General features: G+C 40.1%; 1 protein-coding gene across 1 annotated transcript in view; it reads left to right on the top strand.

Moving 5' to 3' along the window:
* b3glcta (beta 3-glucosyltransferase a) overlaps positions 1-20,556 on the top strand; it is a 69,557-nt gene extending 49,001 nt beyond the window's left edge. Inside the window, exons 10-15 of the mRNA XM_084351511.1 lie at positions 4,750-4,819; positions 7,815-7,928; positions 16,740-16,839; positions 17,288-17,407; positions 18,720-18,864; positions 19,958-20,556. Of these exons, the coding sequence (XP_084207637.1) occupies positions 4,750-4,819; positions 7,815-7,928; positions 16,740-16,839; positions 17,288-17,407; positions 18,720-18,864; positions 19,958-20,125 (717 nt within the window). The 3' untranslated portion in view covers positions 20,126-20,556. The remainder of the gene's footprint in view (positions 1-4,749; positions 4,820-7,814; positions 7,929-16,739; positions 16,840-17,287; positions 17,408-18,719; positions 18,865-19,957) is intronic.
* The last annotated feature ends 4,237 nt before the right edge of the window (positions 20,557-24,793 follow it).

The raw sequence follows: 24,793 nt of genomic DNA, 5'->3' as shown, positions 1-24,793 counted from the left end.
AGTTGAAAAAACTTAAACTTAGAGCAGAACAGTGCCTGACATCATTGTCCAACTGTTCCCAACTTACCCTAAAATCAATATAATAACAATAGCTTCATAGCTTTGAACTGAACATTACTCCCTGTGATCTCTCCTCGGATCTTCGATTCCCTGTGTCCAGTTCAGAGAACAGCTTCTCATCCTAAATCAGAGCCAGAGCTTTTTGCTGCGGATGTTTTTTATTTATTTACAAGGTGGATAACTATCGAACTAGGAAGTGAAGTTCTTTCAGCTAGCCAACATAAAAGGGACAGATCAGCAGGTTTATGTCAAGGGAAAATCACCTTCATGCTAAGAACAGGTGATTCAGTGGTTGCCTAGCAATAATTTTTTTTTAAAAATGTACTGCACTGCTCTTTCTTTGTGCGTTTCAGCAAGAAAAAGATGAGTGAGAAGACAGTACGGTGCACGCCCAGTCTGATCAGCCCTAAGGAAGCAGTTAGCGCAAGTTTAATCCAAAGGAGGTTCATCAGCCGATGCCATAGGAGGGTTAGCCAAGAGTTTATGGGCTTATCTCCTGAATATCAACTAAACACGGGGCTTAAAGGTGCCAGCATGAAAAAGCTGAAGTAAACAGAGTAATCATGTGTCATTCTCGACTGAAAACATTAGTAGAAACATAGTATAAATCTTGCAGCCCTGGGTTTAGGTTAACCCGGGGGTAACAATTTGTGTGTGACAAGGGGCAAAGTTATCCCGGGGTCAACTCTCAGCTCAGGGCTCACAATATGAATATCATGAAAGCTTTCTTGACCCGGGGCTAAGAAGGTTCTGAGGTTCTGGAATGGTTGTAGCCGTGGGCTAAGTGCAGTGTGAGAAGTCAGTTTGTTGCTCCTGAATAAACTGCCTGTGTTGCTTCTCAGAAAATGTGGAGCACAAGTGTTTGCTTAGTTAAATGAGACTAAGGGGAGTAACAGCACTCACACTGGTGCTACGCTGCAATATTAACAATACAATGAAGGTCTTCTCTTGTGGTATAATGAAGGCTTCATTATAAAATTAGTATTGATCTCCAGTAATTGATCTCATGTGGAGTTGCCTATTTAGTAGATAATACAGAGAAATGATATTACAGTCGGTTTTATGTGCATGGGAGAAATATCTAGCAGGAGAAAACACCTTAATTGGTTGACAAAGTAAAATCAGAACAGTGTCATGTGAAAAAAAACACTTCAAGTCTGTTTTAATCCTGGTTGCTGGTCGACATTTTGCGTTGTGTATAATTTTTCGGACCGTGTCGGTGTGTTGAATTATTAGCATGCTCTGCCACACAATACCTGATATGTAATGTTTGCTCAAGCAGAAAGAAGTTTGTTTTCTGAGCCGATGAGCAGGGTCAGTCAACCTTTAGCCAGCAGTTGTCGACCCTGCGTGCAGCCTGAGACAATCAATAATGCTGAGAGGAAGTGATGTGTGTGCTACTATATGTGTGAGTTGAATTTTGGATGCAAGAGCTGCAGCTGAAAGTGTCCCAGTTCTGTTTTTCTTCCCTCTCAGTTTTGACAGAAGAAATCTTAATCTCATCTTTTCATTTGGGATTCAAATCACATCCTTGCGTGTGCACGTGCGGTCTGTAGATTGTTCTACATGTTCGTCGCAGTCTGAACCGTCAGATTTATATTCGTGTGGTTTTTACCTCCCTCTCGACGAAAATCACTACGCTCATAAAACTGCAGTCATTTGACAAACAACAACCGGAGCAGCCAGCTGAGAAACGCGAAGGTCGCAGGTTTAATAAGTATTCAGGGAGAAGTTTCCATTCAGAACAAACAAGAGGGGACGTATCGTAATCCTCCAGTGGTCAAAACAGTTGCAAGACAAATTGCCAAGCGGGGCCACAACAGCACTTGGCTGCACTGTCAACAAGGAATCAAGAGCCTCAAGAGGCAGATTCAAGGAGGCGAAGGACGATGATCAACAAAGTGGCCGCGGCAGCAAAACATGTCCTTTTCATTTGAGGCAATAAACTTGCTGTGGAGTTGCTACTCTCTGCATGTCGGACATTTGAGGACAGAGGCTTAAATAAGTAAAACAGACAGAACAGAAGACAATGAGCGCCGTGGAGACAAGTGTGAGTGAGCAGCACAGCTAATGATAAAAATGTATTCTGAGCCATCTTGAGGTTTTCGGGGTCAACAAAGAGTGAGTGTGCTTACATGCTCAGTCCTGTCAGATTGGTGGGCTGCTGTCTGTCTGTCTGTCTGACAGTCCTGTAGATGACTGTCGGCGCCGCCTGATGTTCTGAAGTGGTTGACATTTTTAGGTTTCACTAGCGCTGAATTGATTAGTCAGAAATGTATTGTTCATTCATTATTTATCAAACAACCTAAATATGCTCGTTCCCAATTCTCAAACATGAAAGAGCTTTTTTTCTTTCCTCTTTTTAATCATTATAAATGTAATACTTTTTGTTATTGGACTGTTGGTTTGATTAAAAAAGCAATTTCAGACATTACTCTGGATTCTCTGAGATTGTGATGAACATATCCGACTATTTTCTGCCATTAAAGCGGCTGTAACCTACAATAACAATTATTCAAACAGTGTAAGGGTATAAAAGGGGTTACTGGTAATGATGAGCCGACAGATAAATATCAGCTGAATCTGCAGCTCCCCTCAGCTTTATAAAGCTGTGTAGTGAGTTTCAGCTCATTGTTTGGCTTCACTGTTTTGGTTCACTCTCGCTGCTCTCATGGCATCATTTTCTGCTGAAAACCTCTTCAACCCCCTCTGTGCACTATCTGCTCAGCTCATTCAAATAGCAAACAGACACACTCACTGACCAGGGCCACGGTAGCTGCTGGATACCAAAAGCTAACAGTCACAAAAACAGTAAAACAGCATCTACAATATTCAAACAGTATACTTTTTAAACATTTTATAAGGTAAGTATTTAAACAACATACTGACATTCACCCTCTCTCTCATCCACACACACGCACTGTCTCAACACACACATCTTATGCTCATCTGGAACATCTTCCGGCTGGTTAGTGCCTTCGTGGCAGTCGTATCCTCGGGGGCTGATTTTCTCTGTGCCATCTTTCTAAAATGGATGTGGCATTTGGACAATTTGCGGTCTTTTATGGCTTCCAATCTTAGGTTTGTAGTCTCAATAATGAAACTATTAATTCTCTTACTGGCATCGTGTTGACGACGTACCGAACAGAACATTGTCTGGCTTGTCTCCTCTGGCTTGGAGAGCAAAAATAGCACAAGAAAAGAGTCAATTTTAGCCTCACATTCATCAGGTGGAGAAGGAAACACAACTCCAGCACTGCTGAATCTGTAAATAAACCTCTGTTAGCTCACATTTTTTTTATATCAACTTAAAGGAGACATATTGTGCTCATTTTCAGTTTCATAATTTGACTACTAAAATAGGTTTACATGTTTTAATGTTAAAAAAAACACACATTTCCTCATATTGTCGAGTGCTGCAGCACTTTATTTCCCCTCTGTCTGGCACACTCTCTTTGCGCTTCTGTCTCTTTAAGGCCCCCCTTCTGAATACCCAGTCTGCTCTGATTGGTCGGCCCACACGCGCCTGAGCCAGCACCACTTACAGTTTCTTTGGCCGGCTCTGTCGTGGTTTTAGTTTCCAGTTAGATTCACTTCTACCGTGAATGTAGGCAAAACTTATGCACATGTGTGACGTGGTGACGCAGTGTGATGTCAGGAAGACACAGAATTAAAGGCGCTTCAGGAGATTCAGGAGCTTCAGTAGCTTCAGGAGCTTCAGTAGCTTCAGGAGCTTCAGGAGCTTCAGGAGCTTCAGGAGTAGTGTTTTCTGTGCGAGAGAGGAGCTCCCATTGGTGTGGACTTGGGGTTTTTTAAACTTCAAGACCTTTTACACACACGAGAATCTATAAAAACACACTGAAGAGGAAAACACAGAGAAGCATAAAAAGTCTCCTTTAAAAGATCATGATATGTTCGTGTTTTGTTCACTGCTTGTTTCCACCTCACCAAAGTGGCCAAAACAAAATCAGTTCATGCAGGATTAAACAATTCATGGAAAATGTATTCTAACTTAAATGATTGTTTAAATGTCCAGCTTTTGGTGTCTGTGTGATGTCCAGGTTTGATCATAGCACCAGAGATTGTCACTGCACATCACATCCTGTCTAAAAATGTTGTGTTGTGATGGTTTTTGCAGCCGCTGATGACATTTTAATGGAGCGCACACTCTTAATGCATTCTGTCTGTTGTTGATTTAGTGAATCTTTTTGTGTGATTGTTGAAGCACAAGAAAAAAATAATTTGAGCCTTCCTTTTTGGACTGAATGTCATTATAAGGGGTGCGGAGACGCACACGGAGATGTTCCATTTTCATTTATTATCCCGTCTCACTTGTTGCTCGTCTTTTTTATCTCCGAGGCTTTTAAATTTGTCAAATGCACACCTCATTCAGTCCTGAGAATCCTAAATGTGCTGCAGTGTTATCAGCTGCTGTATGTCTTTCATTTCAGAAGGAGAGCCAGAGGGCCAAATGATCTCAGACCATTAGCAGAAATATCCATTTCTAATTTTACTTTGAAGATAACAACTCCCACTGATCACTCTGACACTTAATATCGCCTGAAAAACTCCATCACAACCATTTGTCTGCATCTAATATAGATTCGGTTTTAATTACGATGATTTATGATTTATGCTGTGTGATCCTGTGAGCATTTCTTTGATTCATGTCTCCTGTTTTCATCAAAGGGGGAGCCTGTAAATAAAGAAGATATATTTGTTGCTGTGAAAACGTGTAGGAAGTTTCACAGTGAAAGAGGTGAGTCACACTCCCACTCTTACAGAATCTGCCAAAGATACACAATTTCTTTCTGAGTGCCAAGTGCTTTTTCTCCCGTTGTTTTCTCGTCCTGGGATTCATTTTACCTTTGACACGTGTGACTGGATAAGAGCTTTACCTGATTATCATGATAAAGTCTTTCTCCTGATAATTCCGTCGTCTCGTCGGAAAGGATTTAATGGCATTGTGTCAAAAAAAACTACTTCAGAGTGCTTAATTGCGAACCCCCCTCGATGCTGGAAATGTTAAATCATCCAACAATAATGCAGATGTTAAGAAAATCACTTAACGGTGCTTAGCGGTTTATTTGCAAAGTCAGCCTGACATTAAGCGTGTCCTGTAAATCCACTTCTCTTTTTAACCTGATAAAAATGAAGCGGGTTCAGTCAACGGATCAGATTGCAGAATCATCTCAGAGCGATCAAACAAATTGTACAGCGCGCTCAAAGAGTGTTACTCCAAAGTAATTCCACTAATTACCTTAATTACCATCTCCACTGCCAAGCTGCCATTATTTCAAATGAATATTAGATTTATATATCAAAGGTTAGCTCAGATCAATAAGCAGTCGACATGAAAGAGCCTCACATTTAATTTATGATGTCACTAAGTGTTTAATCTTCTTATCTGCAGTGATTATCAAGCGCAAAAACAATTATATGAACATGCAGTATGCACAGTCATCAGTTCAGAAATTAGAGTTGATATAAAAATAGTGTGACTAATACTGTGTAGTAGAGTCGCAGTGTTTTTTATTTGTTATGGTAGCTCAATGTAGTTTTATTGCTGTAACGGTGTTTTTGTTTGAAGCTGTGCTACTGCAGCGCTGGGAGAACTACTCTGCACGAACACAAATAGAAATGTGAAGCACAGGTTTCCAATATTACTTGTTGTGTTGGAAAATTATTAATAACACTCGCAGAGAGTTTTATTCAGAGTTTTTATTTACTGGTGCGAGCGGAGCCACGCATGGATACAGTTCACAGATGAATGTTTAAAATCAACTAGTGCGCTTCTTCTGTTTATGATTAAGTCGTAGCCGAGGAGGGAGGGCAGCCAATAGGCACGGAGGCAGCTTACGAATTAAACAGAAAACATCAAAAATCATAGAGGCGCTGCTCCTCTACTGTGCTCATCATCAAGTGAGATACAACTTAATGATATTCGCTCTTGATAAGCGAGCCTCACCGGGTCAGGCTGAACTTTTCCCGCTCACAATATGCAAGTACAGGTTGTGTCTTCTTCCCATCACACTTGTGTTTGAGTTTTCATGACTCGTTTAACATTTTTGCATATTTGAAACACAAAAAATGAAAATTGTGGAAAGTTTTCTCAACTCATTTGTGTGTTTGTTCTGGGTTGAAAAAAAGCTACAAGTGGCAACGTTTTCCAAATCATTGTGTTCTGCACACCTCACCTCAGAGTGCTGTGCCTCTGCTACATTAGATTTAATGCAGATTTAATTGTATTGTATCATGTTGTGTAGCGTGGTCTGCAGGAGTAATGTAGTGTAGTCTTTGAGTAGCTATTACTCATTATGCAAATGGTGCTTTTTTACTGAAATGTTACCTTTTAATAGATTTAAATAATAGGTCTTCCCTTTTCAGCTTCTTTAATAAGAAAGTTTTACATTTACACCAGTCGACACTGAGAAAATAAAAGATAATTGCACATTTCTATATTTTAATAAGAAGTTCCTAACCTGTGGTTTATTCACACTTTTCTTCCTCCTCCTTCTCTATATTTTGGCTAGAATATCACTGATATGGTTAAATAGTCAATAATATAAATGTCACAACATCGAGTGGATAATTACGCGGTTTAATATCCTTGTCATCCTAAATGGATCTCATCTTGTAACGTAGTGTTTGCTGTATCCGTAATCTGCGATAAAGTTTTACTTGGATGTTTAAATGGTATTCGGTTAACGCAATCACATTTTATATACTTAACATTGAAGCTACAGTCGTCTTTCTCACTAACTCTTATCTGTAGGCTGCTCTTCTGTTTTAGTATCCGTCTTCAAACTGTTATCTACTGATTGTCTGCTGCGGTACGGCAGGAAATCAACATCTGACCTGCATGATGCATTTGGAGCTTAATTGTATTTCCTCTCTGGTCGTCAGTTTCTAAGAGCCCTGTAGAGGCGGTGCAGGCCAGCCAACTCAACTGTTTTGCTTTTTGGTTCATTCTTCCAGGGTTAAACAAGCCACTCTGATTCACTATTGTTGATTTATGAGAGCTGAACACAGCCTGGAGCTACGGCTGCTGCAGATCTCTGGATATTTGGCGCCTCTCAGCCCTCGAACGTGCTCGCCTCGACAACCCAGAAACTCATCACAAAAACCTCTATAAGTCATCAGTCAGAAAGCAATTAAGTCTATAGGAAAACTTCAAAACTTTGATGCAGAGGATTAGGTCACTGACTGGAAGACTGTGTATAAATAGAAGGAAAAAGTACACGCTGGCACAGTAATGTGATAACCTACAATACTTATCTGCTGTTTTCCCACAGAGGACAGAATCCCTGACAGAAATCTGAGGATTCAAAGCTCTGAAGTTTAACTGCTTTTTGTTTTACATTATTTAAAAGGTTTTGTGATATTTATTTGATGAAACCATTTCCTCAAATGACAGGTGTACACATGAAAGGTTTGTACACTACTTTGTATGTGAGTCATACAGTCTACCTAGTTCTGCTCAGTGGGAGGATTAAAGAAACATTTTATCTTATTTTCCTCTTTTATTTTTGTATTTTCCATCTCGTCTCCACTGATTATTTATTTCTTTAAAAAACTCCTCTTTTATAGAATATTTGACTAAAAAGAAGATGAGAACATCAGAGAAACCACTTATCGCATTCAATCTGAAATACTCATTTGCTAGGGGAGCAAGTCTACATCACACAGAACCAGATGTCTGCTTGTTGTGAAACTTGGTTAACAGAGTATTGATTTTCTTCCCTGTGTACTAGTTCCAGTGATAAAGAAGACCTGGGAGAAGGATGCCTTATTTCTCGAGTACTATAGTGACCATGCTGATCCTTCAATACCCACCATTGATATAGGAGTACCAAATACTGAAAGAGGTAAGTGCTTGTTTTGTCGTCTAAACTCCCTCAGCTTCAGGGTCAGCCGCATGCTGCACACGAAAAAGACAAACACAGTGTGAAGGGGCCGGTAGTGTATATGATAGTTATTTCAAAGCCTGTGATTTGCAGGAGAATTTGAACGTAAGCGAGTAGGTGACGCCGTTGTTCGGTCCCCTGTGCTAAAAGCAAATTGCAGTCAATTATGTTTTTTAATGAATATGTTTGAGTTAATGTTTTTTGTAATATTTGCATACTTTCTTATATTTGTTCTGAGAGTAATTCTGCTGCGATAAATGTGTCTGTACCCTCTTTTGTCCTTGAATTTGAGCAGCTTCGCTCTGACTGAGAGCTATAAACTGAACATTTCCCCACATCACCTGCTGATCTCCACAGACTCTGACATTTTATCGCTTGTTATAGTTTATTTTTAACCATGGCTTGCTTGGTGAGAGTTAGACAGAAAATTAGCACTCTTATGTCTGTACATTAGATGTCTAGCTGCAGTGAGGAGCTTGCTGGCTTAGTGTGATCACTGGAAGCCTGTAGTAAGTAGTAAATAGATCAGGATACAGTGCTGCTCAGCCTTGCTCCCAATTTACCCCTGTGGCCACCCACGGTATTGCAGGGAAGAAGCCGTTGACAGCGCACCTCAAACTGCAAATAAGGTGTTAAGATGATCTATTACGAATTTTTGACCCAAGAAGGTTTTATATTTGTAAAACTTTCCTGAAGACGAGGAAGCAATTTAAAAATCTGTGACTTCATCACAATGTAAAGTTTAGTTGGCTGCAGAAACCTGAAACTAGAACATTTTTTTGCCGTAATCAGCAGGCGAACAATTCTCATTATCCTGAATAGGCGCCAACCTTATGTCTGGTATGTAGTTCTGTTATAAATCTATGCTGGAAACAGCAGGACGGAGACAGTCTAGCTGTTTCCCTCTGTCTTCAGTCTCGAGCTAAGTTATGCCAATTGGCTCCTGGCTGTATCTTTATTTTTAACAGATATGAGAGTTGTATTTATTTTTCTCGTTTAACTTTCTCTCCCAAAATGTCAAACTTCAAATCCACAGGAACTCATTTAAAGTCCCAAATGTTATCAAAGATATCAGAATCTGAGTTTGAATAAATGTGATTTTCATGTGTGTAAGAAAAAGCAGAGCATGTTTTTTTTAACGCAGTATAGAAACACAACGTTTACAACCACTGTTGCTCTGCATTAAGAGGCTGCACATGTATCAAAGCCCAGAGGTGGCTCTTTCTGTCTGAATGGGCGCTGACCCTGGGACAGACGAGGCTTCCCTCTACCGAAGCAAATTCTATGTATGTGAAAACCAACTTGGTAAGAAACCTTATTCTGATTCTGGAAGGAAACACATCTCCCAGCTGGTCTGAGATCCTGCTGATCCCTCAGGAGAAACTTTAACCCGACAACATCCTCCAGCTTCTCCTGAGGAAAAACACTGGAAACGCATAATGTATGATAATCAGAAGCAAGTACAACAACGTGTACACAGAGCGTAAGACCCCTTAAAGCAAACCAGGGTACTTTGTAAAGAAGCAGCCGCTCTTTGCTTCACCACCCTCCTGGTTGCCTGAGGCAGAGGCCGTTTGGGCGCGAATTATTTTACAGTCTGATGGCTGTTGGCATAAAGCGGCACCTAAGCCCTCTCATGTTGCACCTTAATGGGATGATGCATCAGCTGTAGCCACTTTCAGCCCGCTGTAGGAGGGCTGAGGGATGTTGCTGGAAAGAGTCTGGTTTAGTCTCCAGCCTCCCTTCGCTTACTGTCTCCGGGTCTGCTGCAGATTTGAGCCTCGTCAAGAATAAAAGTCGGCCTCCTCTTTAGAAGTTACCTTGTTATCAGTCCACTTTGTTGTTGATATGCAACCCTCGTACTTGAGGGTAGCCTCATCTCCTCCTCCTCGTTGTGGATAGTGACAGGTCTCCGCGGCTTCTCGCTCTCTAACAAATCCACTACCAGCTCCTCTGCCATCCTGACACTGAACTACACGGTTCTTCTTGCACCGACTGTCAGTGCTCTCAGATGTCAGACATACTGTATCCTTACTGGACCATCACATTGGATCTTTTTAATCAAATGTTAAATAGGAAGTATCATATATCATATATGTAAGGCGAGACATGTCTGTTGGACATGTTCAATATCTGAACGTCGGATTAGGACTCTTTTTTTAATCTCTGTGGATGTGCAAGAAAAGCTAAATATCTTGACATCTAGCTAGGACCCCTTCTGGACATCTAGGGACATTTAAGACTAATGAATGCAAGACATTTTTTGACAAATAGTCATGTGAAATAGCTTCCTGTTACATAAATAAAATAATTAAATTATAATGAAAAAATTTAACAAAACTGCTATTTGATATTATGTAATTATTTCAAAACTAATCAGTTATTTGCAGGTAGATGTGGGTTGCAAAGGGACAGACGTTCTGGAAATGTTCTATGAAATCACGTACTTTGCCGAATTTCAATAAAAATCTTACCTCAATTGTAAAAAGTGTTGGGACGCTGAGTAAAACATCAATAAAACAGAATGTAATAATTTGTCAAATCACAAGCAATCGCGAGTTGCCTTCACAAGATGAGTTTTATTGAGCACCCTGTTTTGTCCATCCAACCTTGGAACATCGCCTACCTGACAATGGTTTGATGATTAAAAGAAAACAAAAAACATTTTTTCAATAAAACCAATTTTATGAAGACAGAGTAAGACTCAGTTAATCATTGTGGATTGTTTGAATCAAATCATTGCAATCAAAGAAACCCCAAGTACCTGAGCATCCAGATGGCTCAGCTCACAACAAGGATGTCTGAAGTCCAAGAAACAAGCAATGAAACCTTTTATTTTGCACCACGAGAAGCCGTTCTATGGATGGCTTTGAAAAGCTGTCTAAAAATGGCTTTCATTTTGAAGCCTGTAAGAATAGCACAGTGAAGACGGTGCAGAAACTTTCATTCTGGCTCCTCAGTGGACATATTTTGAAGGTTCCACAAAGACGTTGAAGTGAATCTCTTTTGGACGTGTCTTTACTCATCATTCACAGCCGGATGTATGGTCTTTTTTATAAAGGCTGTTGACGGTATTTTCTGATTCATGGAGTGATAAAAGAAATATCCCAGATTCACTTTTTGATTCACAAGAATTCTGAACCTGGTATTAACTTATGTTCAGATTTCTGTGTCTGTAGTGTCTGCCCTTAAGACAATTTCATCTGGTTTAAGAAAGTTTGATGACATTTCTGAAGTTATGTCTCAGCCCAGCTTCTCAAATCAGATTTCAAACTGACACAGGCAGATTGATGTCACAGCTAACCTCATGGCAGCAGCAGGAACCAGCAGTGATGGAGGAGTTTCACGCTGCGATGAGATATTGTTGATCTGTGACTATCCGATACATCTGTTTTTTTCATCCAGCCTATTGCTTGTTAATTCCCTTCCGCATTGATAAAAGTGTAGAGTTTACACTTAACAACAACAAACTAGTATATCCTGACCTCACTGATCATAAAACTGGAGCCAAACTGCAGAAGTGGTGTAAAGTTGTAGGTCTGATATTTGGAGAGAAAGGAGGAAGGTGACAGTGGTGTCCCCGAGGCCGCCGCAGTGCCGCTCTGCAGCTTATATTTCATCACCGATGTGTAATTGTTTGGAGTCGGGCCATGTTTGACTGAAACCGGCCTGCTTTTCATTTTTTTTTTTTACAAAACATTAAAATCCACAAGAAAGGGCCTGATTGCATCATCAGTTAATGACTGCTTCGGGTTCAGTGTGAATGGAGAAGTGTTCACATTCTGCAGGGATAGTTTTAAAAGCCTTGTCGAAATTACCTTAATAGAGCCCCTTGGTTTAAATAAGGAATTAAACTCTGGCTGCTTCTTTGTTTACCTTTTCTAATTCTCTCATTAATCCGTAGCTACACTATTATATTGACTTGAGTGACTGCGTGGTTTTTCTTCTCACTGGTGGTGTTGCACTAGATTTCATTATGCAGAAATAGTTTCCACCTGCATTTACACACATGAGGATATTAGAAATGCCACTGAACATAATGGAGTCCACTTCATCATCACTGCCTGCAGCCTAAAAACTGGCCAAACATGCAGGTATGGTAGAGTTTGGAAAAGAAACATAACCTTCACAAGGTTTATAGCAGAGCTCTTCAAGTGGATTTGCATTCGATCACATGTAATTACAGGTAAAAGAGCAACCAAATGATGTTTTTACAGTCAGTAAATATGCTGAATATTTTTGCACTTAGTCATCGGGTCCATGACATCGCAGAAAGTAATTAAAAGTGTTAACATTTTTCCGCAGCCTACAGAGATCTGTTCAGATGGCTTTTTGTACTCGCCCATCAATCAAAAATATATGAATAAAGATGTAAATATATTAAGTTTACTGCTTGTGTTGAAATGTTTATGCCTCTTAAATTATTTCCTTTTCTTTCGGTTCTCACTTTGTCATAGAAGGTGAATTAGCAAATGTTTGGCATTTTTCTTGAAATATCAATCGATTAATTGACTAGTTATCTTGGCTTTAGTAGTTAAGTTAAAAACACTAATTGGCAGCACAAAGTCCTGCATATTTATGATACATCATGTTTTTCTGAATAAATTCCTGACAGTGTTGATCAGCCACACTGTTTGCCAAATGTTTTTTGACAGATTGATTTTGTGTTTAAACTAAATGAAGCTCTTGCTTCAATGAAACAATGACGTATGACTATCGTAGAATCTGCGAGTCATCCACCAAGCTTGTGCAAGCGCACTGAAAGGAGAGTTTGAGCTAATGTGAGCACAATGTGAGCTGTTAACTCAAGTGAATGGCTTATAAAGGTAGTGTCGCTCCTTTAAGAAGAGGGCAGGGCGTAGTATCTGTGTGTGGTCGAGTGTGAGAGACCTTATGTTAGAGTGACGGCTATCACTATCCCTGCTAATGATGATCATCTTGCAAGAACAGCAATTTATTTGCGATGGCTTGCGATGGATTACATCCAACTTTTAGCCATGATCTCATTAACGCTAACCGCTAAACAATTAGTTGCACTGGCTGGAGTGGTGCTCTAAATGGCCTTCTAATGAGTCATTTCCACTGAGCAGAACAACATTAATGTTCCAGATTTGTAAATGATGTTTGTCAAGTTATTCTCCTTCCACACGACAGATACTTGGGTCCGGGCACAAGATGATGTGTGCTCCCAGTCACAGTTTGCATATTGCCAAGCTGACAGGCTGGCAGCTGGTTATGCCACGACAAAAAAAAAATCAAGTAGACTTGCTTCACAAACTCGACACACTCCCTAACTCGGGGTACCGAGAGTTTTGCTGACTTGCTCATGATTTTGACGTCTTACTCCAGAGAAAGCCACGGCCCCGCTGCTCTCAAGCGATTAATGATGTTAGTATTTTTTCAAACCAGTGTTGGACAAGTTTGTCTCATAGATCATCCAGGAGAAAGTGTCTCCCTCCCTTTAATTTTGCCTGCTTCTGCATGCCAGGATTTTTTACTTTCAGGAGACAACAATTAAGTGTTGTAAGTTTGGCAGCGATCCACAGTCGTCATCAAGGCAGGGGGATTTTCTCTAGTTTGGTCAGCAGCCAAACACTGAAGGTACTCTCAGTTTAGTAACTGTGCACACTGTCAATCAGACAGCAGCCATAATTCCTCCTGCATACAGTAAATTGGAAATTCTTTACAGTGGTTTGAGTCTGATGGTGCAGAAAAGGGGAGATCTTAAACAGCGCCATGGCAAGATAAAGTAAAATGTTATACTGCATCTTTAAACGGAAATATGCAATGGAGGCAGTCACATAAGGGCATACAGTTAATCAGATAAACTACTTATTTTTCATTTGACCTCAATCATATTTCAGTGCGTGCTTATCTGTTCCTCAGCACTAAATGCCCACATGATACTCAATCAGTTATAGGACTTATATTGAGTTTAAGTCAGGCCGTGCATAATTTCTTTCTCTTTTTTTCACCTCTTTCTGTTCTTTTTCCAAGACTTCAGGCTTTATGCTAATGACTGCTGAGAGCAGCCTTTGAGTTCATCAAGGGTCGACAGGCGTCAATATGTCAGGAATCTGTAGTGACCTTCATGATTCTTTTATTGTTCACCTTTCACTGACTTCATTGACTTACAACACACTCACTGATGTATATTATTTATATTATAAAATACAGCATTTTAGGTATATTTTGAGGAGAAAGTTCAGAATTTCAAGCTGCCAAATCAGTTTTAAACAGCTGGATAGATTGATAAATAATTCTAGCGAGAAAACCAACACTGAAGCTTATTTAAACATAAAAAAGATTCACTTTGTTGCCTCGAAAACCTTCTGATGGGGTTATCATGCTGCCATCTGTAGTCCCAAATAAATGTTAAGCCTGCTGAAAACACACTCGAGCTTTATAGTAAATATGTAGTTTGACAATGGAAAAATAAAACTCAACAGTCTGAGGTTAAAAGTTTTCGAAGGGTGATGCAAGACCTTGAAATGGAAAAAATTGCAGTAACTATCAAGTAAATAAACTATTCGCGGTCAAGTGTGGAGCATGTCGGAGGACAACGACGTGATGACAGGAGACGTTTCTGAGGCCAAAGAGGACCTTTCTGTCACATTATGTAGCAGTGCTAGGTAGGACGCTGTAATGATGGATACTGCATGAGACGTGAAGCCTCCTCCGACTAGAAATAAGATTACCGGCTTGTCTGGAGACCCGCCTCTAAAAAGTGTGATTTTGGATTTTATTCTTGTCAGCAGTTCAAGGTGTCCTTACTTATTCTATATTCAGATACTAGTAAAAAAAACACCTTGGGTGCCTTTATAAATAAAACAATAGGGCTTCAGTATTCTTGTGATGCTTGCCACCAGGGATTTCCATGTCTCAGCTCTCAGTCCTGATGGTGTGCAGATATTTGATGGGTATATTTCTTTGGGTTCCTTGTATTTGTTCTGTGCTACCACATCACCGTTTCTGTTTTCGGGAGTTGGCAGAACATTTTGTTCCGCCTGGCAGCCATGTCAAACATGCCAGAGTAAAAGTTTGATCTTCCTCGCCCATCATGCCAAGCATACCTTATTATTTGTTTGGGATGCCCGAATATAGACAGCAGCTTTCTTCCTGCTCGAAAACATCTATAGGACACGTCCCCACGCTGAAAAGTTTGCCTTCAATGCTGTACAATACAAATCAAAAAGGTGGCAATAAGGTTGTTTGTTTGATCACTGCAGTGACTGATGTGTCCGCCTACAGCCTCGTGTGCTTTTGAGGCATCCTTGAGCAGCACGTGGAGCCACTTGTTCACTCTTTGTATGATGCACACAACAGTCGAGTTAATGCTGCAATGAAAAATGAAATTTGCAAATGTATTGCAAGGTTATTGTTCAGTCTCAATAGTGCCACTCATTCTTATTGCTTCATCAAAGGCTCCTATCAAGAGAATTAAAGTTTCATTAAAAATGTTTGGTTGCAATGGGTTTCATACTGTTTGCCACATCTAATGATTCCTTATCGTATCGTTCAACCCAGTCGGAAGAATAAATGTTGGCAATGTACATTTTCTCATTTCTTAATGCTGTTTCTTGTTTTTTTCGATTATATTATAATTGTTATGTGGTGACAATACTGTTCTTATGGTCTTGCAAAGCACTTGGCACAGGTTGGAAAAAGATTTTGTTCTGGCTTACCTGGATCCGTTGCCACCAACACGGCTGGAAATTGTCCCGACATCCAGTTACAAATACCTGGTTTTTCAGCTGGAAATTGTCCCAACGCTCCATCGATAGCGTTTGTTGCCTCTAACACAGCTGGAAAATGTCCCGACATCTCATTAAAAAATATGCAGTGAAATGTTGAAATGTCGTCCTTAACAGTGGTCTCTAGTTAAAAATATCCTCTAGTTGCTTACAATGATAAAAACGCAGTCTCGACAGCAGCCTCACTGAGTCATCAGGTCACCAATATCCCCTCTTCCTCCTGGCATGAAATTCACCACAAACTGTCTCAGCATCGCTTCAAAATTGCCACTAAAACAGCTTGAAAATGTCCTAACATCTCATTTTAAAAATATATCCAGTGGTTTCATACCTACAAATGTTTAAAAACCATCTCGAACAGTGGTCTCTGGCTTGACAGATCAACATCTGTTGCGTTATCCTTCCAACATCCCCTCCTCCTCCTCCTCTTCCTCCTCCTCCTGACAACAAAGTCAGCTCATAACATGTAATCTGAAAGTGACATGGCATGTATTGCAAAAATGTTTATTTGACACATATGACGGGTAATAATTTAACATATCTGTGGTTTTGCAGAAATTTCAAATGCCAGCATTTTATCTTGGCGACTGGGCTGTTACATTTGGGCACATTGCCCGGGCTGGATTTCCAGGAGCCAGTCATGCTGAAAAATGTATTCACTCATTGTTCTGAGTGGAGCTGTGGCATCTAACTTCAAACTGAGGCCTTATGTCGTCTCCTAATAAAGTGTTGCTGTTTTTATAGTCTCTTCTTGTGACTTTCGGTTAGCCTGCTACCTTTTAAATCCTTCAGTGTTAGCATAATTTATGACTGTAATGTTGTCTTTTTGTGGCAGAGCTGTTATGTATGCATTTATGTGTATGCAGGCGTGTGTGCGCATGTAAATACCGGCTTATGCTAAGTGTGTGTTTCTCCGTTCAACAGGGTCATTTATCTTTGTAAAGCAGAATACAGCACACGGTCAATAGGTGATTAAGTCGTACAGGCCAGTCTATTGATACCATGTCTCTATTTGCAGGCCACTGCGGGAAAACGTTCGCAATCCTTCAAAGATTTCTGAACAGCTCTGTCCCAAAAACCAAGTGGCTCATTGTTGTGGATGATGACACACTTATCAGGTAAAGTTCCATGATCTGGAAATGTTTTTTTTTAACTGGGACACAGTGTCTCGTTTTTAAATGCCAGGCTTTCATCTTGCTCAAAGTTTGACTGACATTTGTTCATAAATGCTCTAATAGATTCTGTCTGACAGCCGAGAAAAGGTTTGAACAGTGGAAGAGAGAAATGCTTGGAATGAAGTCATTTTGGGGAAATGAGCTCCAGAGATATTACCATCCTGTCGGACATCTAAAAAAACTCAGTACATAAATTCAAGTCCAGCTGGCTTCACTTTATATCTGTCAGGTTGCCCCTTCATGTGGAAATCTCTGGATGTGTAATAGTGCCTGAGGGGGAGCAGTTACTTCAGCCCCTAAATGGACAGTTTCATATGTATGTATGCACAGGCAAGTGTGTGTGTGATGATGATGATGAGGGTGTGATGAGTTTGATCTGTGCTTTCTGCAGCATCCCCAGACTGCAAGTCTTGCTGAGCTGTTACAACCCCTCTGAACCAGTGTGTCTTGGAGAGAGGTACGGCTACGGCCTGAGCCAAGGCGGCTACAGCTACATCACGGGAGGTGGAGGGTGAGTCTCACAGCGAAGATGCTCGGGGAATAATGATGAAAGATACAGACGCAGCGGAGGGACTATAAAAGCTGTAATGGAAAACCTGTAATCTGTAATTTACGGATAAACTGTTTAAAGTCAGTATTAAAGCATGTCACTCCCTTCAGTGGAATTGTGTTTTGCAGTAAAGGTACTTCATAAAAAATGGAATAAATCACAACGTAAAACAACAGGTGATCATTAGATCATTAGATTCAACTTCTTTACTCAAGTAAAAAGTAATAAGTGTCCCTCTGAAGGACATTTCTACCAGCCATTTCTGTGCAAAGCTAACTGAACCTCACATCCAAGCTGCACCACAAAGATTGTCGATTGTTGAGTCTCGGGGTCTCTGCAGCTAAGAGACACTGACACGACTTTTTTTCACGCCTGTTTCCATCTTGTTACGTTGCTTCGTCTCGCCACATCTGCTTTGCGTAATATGCACTGATAGGTTGAAATCAGTCTTGTTGATAATCGATAATTCCCCTCAAAGACCGTTTTGAAAATTATTGGAGTAGAAAGTATAGGTATTTGTGTTAAATTGCAGGGAGTTGTGTGACACCTGAAAAATATACTTTAGTACAGTAACAAAGTATTTGTTCTTTACTTCCCACCTCTGAATATTATAGTAAGAAAATATTCTTGTTCTAACGTGAAAGCATCTTGTAATAACATACTTTTTTTCTAGCATGGCAGCAATAGGTGTCCGTAGGTCACCGCAAATAAACACATAGCACAAAAATAATTGTAATCCACAGTATCCACATTTTAAAGCCCTCGTATTATATACAACTAAAAGTGGGCAATAAGCACAAGTCATGTGTCAGCTGTCAGTGCTGGGGGAAAGCTGCACCGGAGATAAATCTCGAGCTGTGAGTGAGCTGTGTGAGAAACTCTATTTAGGGACACTTCAGTTGCTGTGACACTTTACAGCACTGCAACTGCCAGTTTTCTCAAAAGAGACATCTCCTAAAACCTGTTTTGAGTGGCAATGAGCGATTTCTTTGGCGGCTTGAGATTTGTTTTTTCATGTGTAATTGCCTCTTTTCTCAGAGAGATGTCACATCATTGTTGTGCAGAAAAACCACATCTGCCTCTCAGCTTGATTTGCAGTTTCACTCTCTGCTCTGTCGCCCTCTCACCATAAAATAAGCGTGGCGGACTTTACGGTGATCGCTGAAAGACAGCTTGTTTTCTGGCCATTTCTATCATTTGCTTCTAAGATTCAACTCAGCTAAATTGACTGTGTTGTGCGTCTATTTTGTGTCTTGTGTGTCGGTTGCTGCAGGATGGTGTTCAGCAGGGAGGCTGTGGTGCGACTTCTTGACAGCGGCTGTAAGTGCTACAGTAATGACGCTCCGGATGACATGGTGCTGGGAATGTGCCTCAACGCTCTCGGACTTCCTGTGACACACAGTCCACTCTTCCATCAGGTCTTACTCACAGTCTTACAATACATCCATGTGTGTCTCTCTCTCTGTGTATTTGTACCTCTGGTGAAAAATACCATCCAAATATTTTCTTGCCATAGGAAAAATCATTTGAAATCTCTTCAGCCCACTTTTCAATGAAGGGGGAAGTTATTCAGTTTGATACATGGTGCCTTTAAACTAATAAACTGTGCAGAAAGTCAGATGTAATCACAGATTTTACAAACCCTTCATCAGACAAATATAAACTTTTATCTTATTGGTAGTCGAGAGCACAACTGGCCGACCTAGGTGCTCATTAGACCGCCGCTTACATCACATTTAAGTCATGTCTTGGATTCCATAATTACAAGCAGCTGAGCACGAAATCCCCATTTCTCTCTGCAACTGTAGCAAGATATGAAGAATCTCTGTCAGACACAATATCTCCCATCGGGGAAAAAAAGATCTACATAAGAAAAATGGACACAAATTGGCTGTCATGTGGGTATTTCCCATTCTGCTGACATGATGTAAATGCACCATCATGTCACATTCACGTCATGTGGGATGGATCGTAAAGATGACAAAGATACCCGTGGGTGTGACTTGCTCCTGTACAGCTCACGATGACTGCAGAATTTGTTTTGTGAAGGTTGGAAATACTGTGCAGTGACATTAAAGCATCAATGAAATATTACCTGGAATGATGGATTTGATACGTCGTATTCTGAAGTCGGGGCTGAGCTCTAAGTTAATGTGTAATTATGACTTGAATGTTTATGTGAACAGTATTTACCATCAGAGACTGGTAATTATGTGGCTTATGATGTTTGTGAACGCACTCTGTTTCAACTGACCTCAGACTGAGACCAGACTCCCTTAAAAAAATGTGCGATTTTGAGATTTGTCGGAGGAGGAACTTAAAAAACTTTGCAACACAGCTACGAGTAAAAAACAGCCTCCGAGGATCAGCCAATAAAACAAACAAATTGTTACAACTTAATAATTGAATTTTTTAAAAGTATGCAGTGACATAAACTTAATGCAGCACTCGCACGTAGTCTCCTGTGACGGCTTCCACATTGAAACGACTGTACTTAATCTTATCTTTCAGGCACGCCCAGAGGACTACTCCAGAGACCTCTTAGCTCACCAGGTGCCCATCTCTTTCCACAAACACTGGAACATCGACCCGGTCGCTGTTTTCGACAAATGGCTCAGAGATGACTTGGTGGCAAAAGCTTCAGATGGGCTCGATAAGAGTGCTAAGACGGAGTTATAATAATTTTAAGCACACAACTGGATAGATATGTATGTATGTACGTGTGTGTGTGTGTGTGTGTGTGTGTGTGTGTGTGTGTGTGTGTGTGTGTGTGTGTGTGTGCGTGTGTGTGTGTGTGTGTGTGTGTGTATTATGGAGTCATGGAGCTGAGTCCTTCACAGATGTAAATGTTTTTGTATTGCTGATGTTGAGCTGTCATTAAGAGGGACCATGCGAGCGTGTGTCCATGACTGAATGTTTTCATGACTGATCTGCATGTTGGGGTTTCTGGCATTTTGGAAATCTGGATGTAATATGTCATATTTATATCATATGAATAATCTGAACCTTACAGAGGAGAATCTTCCTCTGTGGGAGTTACTGTATCTTTCAAAAAGTATTGCTTATGCTGTACATTGTGCTCTATTTTGACATAAAATTATTTGAGAATGTTTTGCTTTATTATTTCTTCAGAGGCCTATTAGTTTAAATCAATGATGTGCTGTTGAAGGTTAATTGGGGATAAAAGCACAGGCTGTTTGGCTTTGCTAAAAGGAAGAATTAAAGCTCTCTAAAGCATGCTGAAAGTTTGTAATTACTCCCAAAATGTACCCAACATTCAGTCTTTAAAAGGGTCCAACTTTTAACTTTAAACTCACCTAAACACCTCATTACATTTTGGGAAAAAACATCAGTTTCTCAAGGCTCGCTTTGACCTCAGTCACAGGAGAAAAACGAGCAAAATTTGATCAGACTTTTTTTTGTAAAACATTAGCTGATATCCCGAGGTATAAGATGGGAATTAGTTTTATCAACATCAGTAGCAATTTTTCATTTTCACTTTTTCCCCTCACGAAAATCAACTGTCTCAGATAATTAACTGGCAGACGCAATGATTTGCTGACCATCATTAAAGGTCTTTCAAAGACCTTGAGCCTCTGGTGAAGAATGATTTCTTTCTCCTGGCTGTATGCCATTCTAAAAAATTAATTTGCGGCTGCAATTCTTCATTCTCCAAAAAAAAAAAAAAAAAAGCTGGAAGTGACTGCTGCCTGGTAATGGCCACAAAAGCTTTAGAAAACCTGAGGATTATGAAGGGCTTGATATTAATTGAAACGAATGTTAATATGGGAAAACTCATTACTGCCTGTCTGAAATGCACTCTGTAATACAGAGATGTTCCTCCACTCGCTGATTCTGTCGGTATTGTGGTGCTAAATTTACACTGTCCTTATAGCACACCAGGCCAGCTCGAGTTCATGAAAAGTCTATTAGCCTCAGGCATCTGGAGCAGTGCAATAAGTCAAATAGACATCTTCTAACACACCTATGAATTGTAACCTATTTGCAGGAAACAAGTTAAAATCCTGGTGGGACTCACCCACACATGAAGTAAGTGATGAGTGGTGGTAAGACAGTGCTTTACACTGAGGGAGATCCTTGATTCAAAGTAGGTCCACACAGCATGCTTGTTCTGCCAATATTTCCAGCGTGTCAGCAGCAACGTCCCAGCGGGGCTGGACTGTGTCTGGTGTTGAATTTCATTCTTTAATCCGTGTCCAGAACATTAAAAGGAAGGAAGATGAGCGCATTTCCCTCAAAAATAGAAAGATACATTGTCCATATCCTAAAAAAATATATATGTTTGTATAAATTAGGCAAAATGCATGGTTACATTATTTATTTCCCGACATGATTGTGTGAAGTCAGATTCAAAGCCTCTCCACACTGCCTGCCAGGTATAAAAACTGAATGCTGAATATTTTATTGGCCTCAAGATATGGAATATATAACTGTTTAAAAAAAAACACAATGTGTAACTTTGAACTGTAAACTCCCCTGCAGAGAAATTCAAATTTTGACTCAAAAAAGACTTCAGAGCGGCACCCAAACCTTCCTAAAACAACTGCTATGTAAATGGCTTTGATGAACATTTAAGGGGATTTTGCATCATGTGCTCCAAAAAACCTTCACAGATGCCAGCACTACCTAATTCCAGTCATTTATATTGCTATGTGAAGTGTTTTTAGGCTTCATAACTCACACATTTCATCAAGTTAGGGGTTTGTGATTTATTTATTATTGACTCAAAATAATAGATGTTTGAAAAATGTAAGAGTTGGTCCAATTGTGGAGAAGAGGCAAAATCTCTTATAGGTCTGTAAAGCTTAACATGACAATAATCTTCCTCTGTTACACTTTGTGTGTGACTGTTTTTTACTCAAAAATACCAAAACAAAACAGTTTTCGATTCATGTCTCCTCAGATGTCTTCCTTTATACCCCAGTATAGTGGACGTTAACTAAATCTTATTTGTGTGGGCTTAAAGCTCTGACAAATTACACTGGAAAGAAAATTAAACTTCAAACTCTCTCTCCAGTGTCCTGGTTTTTATTGGAACTCTACCAAAGCAATATCCCCGATGAAAACTGTTGTCAGCATGTTTTGTAATTTGAGTGACCTAGCCCTTTAGTAATGCAGCGGGTTAAGTTGAGAAAAGGGGGCTCCTCTTTACCTTTATTTCTCCCTTTTAAGCAGTTAATTAGAAAAATTACCTCCTTACCATCATCTTTCAAATCCCTCCTTTACCTTTGTAGCTAAAGATGTGGGCCCACATGGCTGGATTATTATTCATAAAGCTGTGTTTGAATAAAAGCATGTGTGAGCCGTGGCCAGTCCTGGCTGGAGAGCAGCTGGAGGGTTTTGAATTTTCAGTTGGGGCTGTTTGAACACGAGTGCGTTCTCCACAGAGGATTCACTGTGATCTGCGAGGCCGCCAAAATGAAGCAGATGAGAAGAGCTGCCGCACTCAGTGCCATCTCAAATCTCTGTCACAGTCGGCTGAGCTGAGGCTTTTATCATCACTCAGTTTTCTCACTTGTTGCCAATCTGTTTTCCGTCCCTTCAGGGGAACAACAGAGAAGGCAAGGATCCTCAGCTAAATAATTATGAGACTTAGTTTTCCCCTGCTACCATAGGTGATCTCAATAGGTAAAGATAAAAGCTGTTCTGTGCAACACAATGACCTTGTTTTTGTTGTAGCATTTTAGCTTGATTCTGTGATTCAGTCTCTTCGTCTGGTCCAGTCTAAAATATCTTAAAGCTGCTGTTGGTAAGACAGTTGATTTTGAGTCTCATTACCAACTCTTTTTTATTTATTTCTGTTTTTAAGTGTAGCGCTAATTAGCAAGTGTTAGCATGCTGACACCCTAAAATGAGACGAGAACATGGTAAACATCACTGTGGTAGCATTGTAATTGTGAGCATTTTGCTAACATTAGCATTTACCTCAAAAGCACCGCAGCCCAACATAAAAGCATATTGACTTATATCCTTTTCTCTGGTTCCATTCATTTTAATCAAATCATAAACCAATTTTGGCAGTTTGTGACATTTTAGAAACAGTATTTTGTAAATGAGAACAAAAAATACACACAAAAAAAAGCCATAATTTAAACTTTATGGCCACACGGATTTCTATGTTACCTTGTGAGGCAGTTGGACTCACAAGATCACATGATCATGTGATATCGCAAATCTGTCTTGCCAGACTTCAAGCTGTGTGTTTTAGGTGTGACAACCGGTGAGAGGAGCAACTGTTAATTTGAAAACAACAATGGCGGCTCCTCATGAGGTTAGCATAGATGCTACATCAGTTATATCAGAACTGGAGAGTATATTTCATTGAAAGAAGAGCAAAGAACGATAGCAAAGGCTTTTCTGGATGAAAAAAATGTTTTCGCTCTTCCTTCGACTGGCAAGAGTTTGACTTTCCAACTGGCTCCACTGGTGGTAGTGCTCTCCTACTGTTGATCTGATTGGTTGAAGGTTGCCCATGGTAGACAGATGGTTCATCCAATCCCCTGTCAAGTATTTTTTGCAGGCGCCTGTCCTTTTCCAAAAACTTTCTCACGGTCTCTTTCAAACAGGCATGTCAGGTTAATATCTATGTCTACAGAAATGTTTTTCTGTGAATAATTGTCATCGTCCTCCTGTTTTGATTCATACTTGTAGGTCATTCTAGAGTCGTGTTAATATCATGATTTATGCCAAATGAAATCTTTGAGTAATGAACAAAAAGGAAGCAGTGAAGGGTCATTGTTTGCATAATTTCAGGTGAGTCGTCGGGTTCAGAGTGCCAACAGATTCATTCATAACTAATGACATTTTAATGTTTTCTCTTTAACGTGAGACTACTGACAATTACACTCCCACCTTAACTTTACACACAGGGCCTGAAATTAGCCACACACTGTCTGATGTGCAACACTGCTTGTAAATCAACAGTGTGATATAGATGCAGACACAGAGGCTTCGAAGGTGTCTGAAATCTTGTTTCGCCCAGGGGAAATTTCACTGATACTGAACGATTTTGCGCTGATTTTGAACATTATGCATTCAAAAGGTGTTCCCCAGCAGGAGCCATCTCTGTGCTTGTCTATTTGAAATAAGAAAATCATGATAATGAATGCTGGCAAGGCTGGTGAATTAATTATTTTCAATTATATGTTTAATTCAGCAGTGTCCTGTAAGGATAATATGATTGTGCCTGCGATACTTAGCCCCCCAGAATAAACTCTGTGTCAAATAGAGGCTGAAGGTGTTAAACTTGTGCAGATTTACTGGTGAATGGGCGGGCTGCTGTTGAAGCCAGGCCAAGGACAAGTGTTGAAAGTCAAAATGCTTGCA

This window comes from Pagrus pagrus (genome assembly GCF_965226575.1).
Source record: "Pagrus pagrus genome assembly, chromosome: 4".
Lineage (NCBI taxonomy): Eukaryota > Metazoa > Chordata > Actinopteri > Spariformes > Sparidae > Pagrus > Pagrus pagrus.
The sequence above is the reverse complement of the archived record's forward strand: the minus strand, read 5'-3'. Positions and strand labels throughout refer to the sequence as shown.